Source organism: Thunnus thynnus, chromosome 13 (assembly GCF_963924715.1).
Source record: "Thunnus thynnus chromosome 13, fThuThy2.1, whole genome shotgun sequence".
Lineage (NCBI taxonomy): Eukaryota > Metazoa > Chordata > Actinopteri > Scombriformes > Scombridae > Thunnus > Thunnus thynnus.
This window is the reverse complement of record NC_089529.1, coordinates 31937574-31938808: the sequence shown is the minus strand read 5'-3', so window position 1 is coordinate 31938808 and position 1235 is coordinate 31937574. Positions and strand designations below refer to the sequence as shown.

Sequence of the window (1235 nt, the reverse complement as noted above, 5' to 3'; positions counted from 1 at the left end):
CGACGCCCACTACGTCCTGTCGTCAGTGTTGTTTAGCTGTAAGGGACAATAAAGATACTTTGAACTTTGGAGCAGCATTGATTATCAACTAATGTATTGATAATGAGTCATTAGTCATGTTCAGCTCAATAAAAGCTGCTGAAAGATCACAGATCAGAGTCAGAGAAGACACACAGTCCAACAGTCTGTTTCTGATCCTTCAACAGGGAACAGGTGAGACAGAGAACAGGTGAGACAGTGAACAGGTGAGACAGTGAACAGGTGGGACAGAGAACAGGTGAGACAGTGAACAGGTGAGACAGAGAACAGGTGAGACAGTGAACAGGTGAGACAGAGAACAGGTGAGACAGAGAACAGGTGAGACAGTGAACAGGTGAGACAGAGAACAGGTGAGACAGAGAACAGGTGAGACAGTGAACAGGTGAGACAGAGAACAGGTGAGACAGTGAACAGGTGAGACAGAGAACAGGTGAGACAGAGAACAGGTGAGACAGAGAACAGGTGAGACAGACAACAGGTGAGACAGAGAACAGGTGAGACAGAGAACAGGTGAGACAGTGAACAGGTGAGACAATTAGGACGCAGCTGAGCAGGTAAGCAGGTAAACTGTTCTTTTCTAAAACTGGTTTTAACAAGAGATGAATGAACCGTTAACAGAGAGACACAGAACTATTTCACTATGCAGCTAATGGCTACATACATGCTACCATGCTAACAGACAGAAGCTAAAGCAGCTAACAGCTAACAGCTAACAGCTAAACGTCCTTGTTTGTGTTGGTTAAAAGCTTCCGATAATGAAACTGTGACTGTAAATGATGCTGGAACATTAAGATATGCATGTTAAAAATACTAATCGTCTGATAAAACTGATTCTTTTCATTGACTGCAGATTGATTGATTGATTGATTGATTGACTGATAGACTGATAGACTGATATCAGGATGAAGCGTCGTCTGTCGTCTCTGGAGTTTCTCCTGGTGATCATCTGTTTGCTGCTTCTGGTTTGTTGTGTCGGACTGATCGTTGTCACATGGATCAGCTTTCAGCCTGAAGGTAACACATCATATCAACCACCTGATCAGAGGACGTTGTCGATCAATCAATCAATCAATCAATCAATCTTCTACTGTTGTTTGTACTAAGCTGGCGTTGAGCCGGCGCCTCTGAGCGGACGGATGGTGATCACGGAGGGAGCAGCGTTCTGTGAGGAGCTGAAGAACTCCAGCAGCCTGCAG

At 44.7% G+C, this 1235-nt stretch overlaps 1 protein-coding gene across 1 annotated transcript in view; it reads left to right on the top strand.

The window, feature by feature from the left end:
• The first annotated feature begins 925 nt into the window (after nucleotides 1-925).
• tmprss15 (transmembrane serine protease 15) overlaps nucleotides 926-1235 on the top strand; it is an 18434-nt gene continuing 18124 nt past the window's right edge. Inside the window, exons 1-2 of the mRNA XM_067607164.1 lie at nucleotides 926-1053; nucleotides 1144-1235. The exon at nucleotides 1144-1235 is cut by the window's right edge and continues 33 nt beyond it. Coding sequence (XP_067463265.1) covers nucleotides 942-1053; nucleotides 1144-1235 — 204 coding nt within the window. The 5' untranslated portion in view covers nucleotides 926-941. The remainder of the gene's footprint in view (nucleotides 1054-1143) is intronic.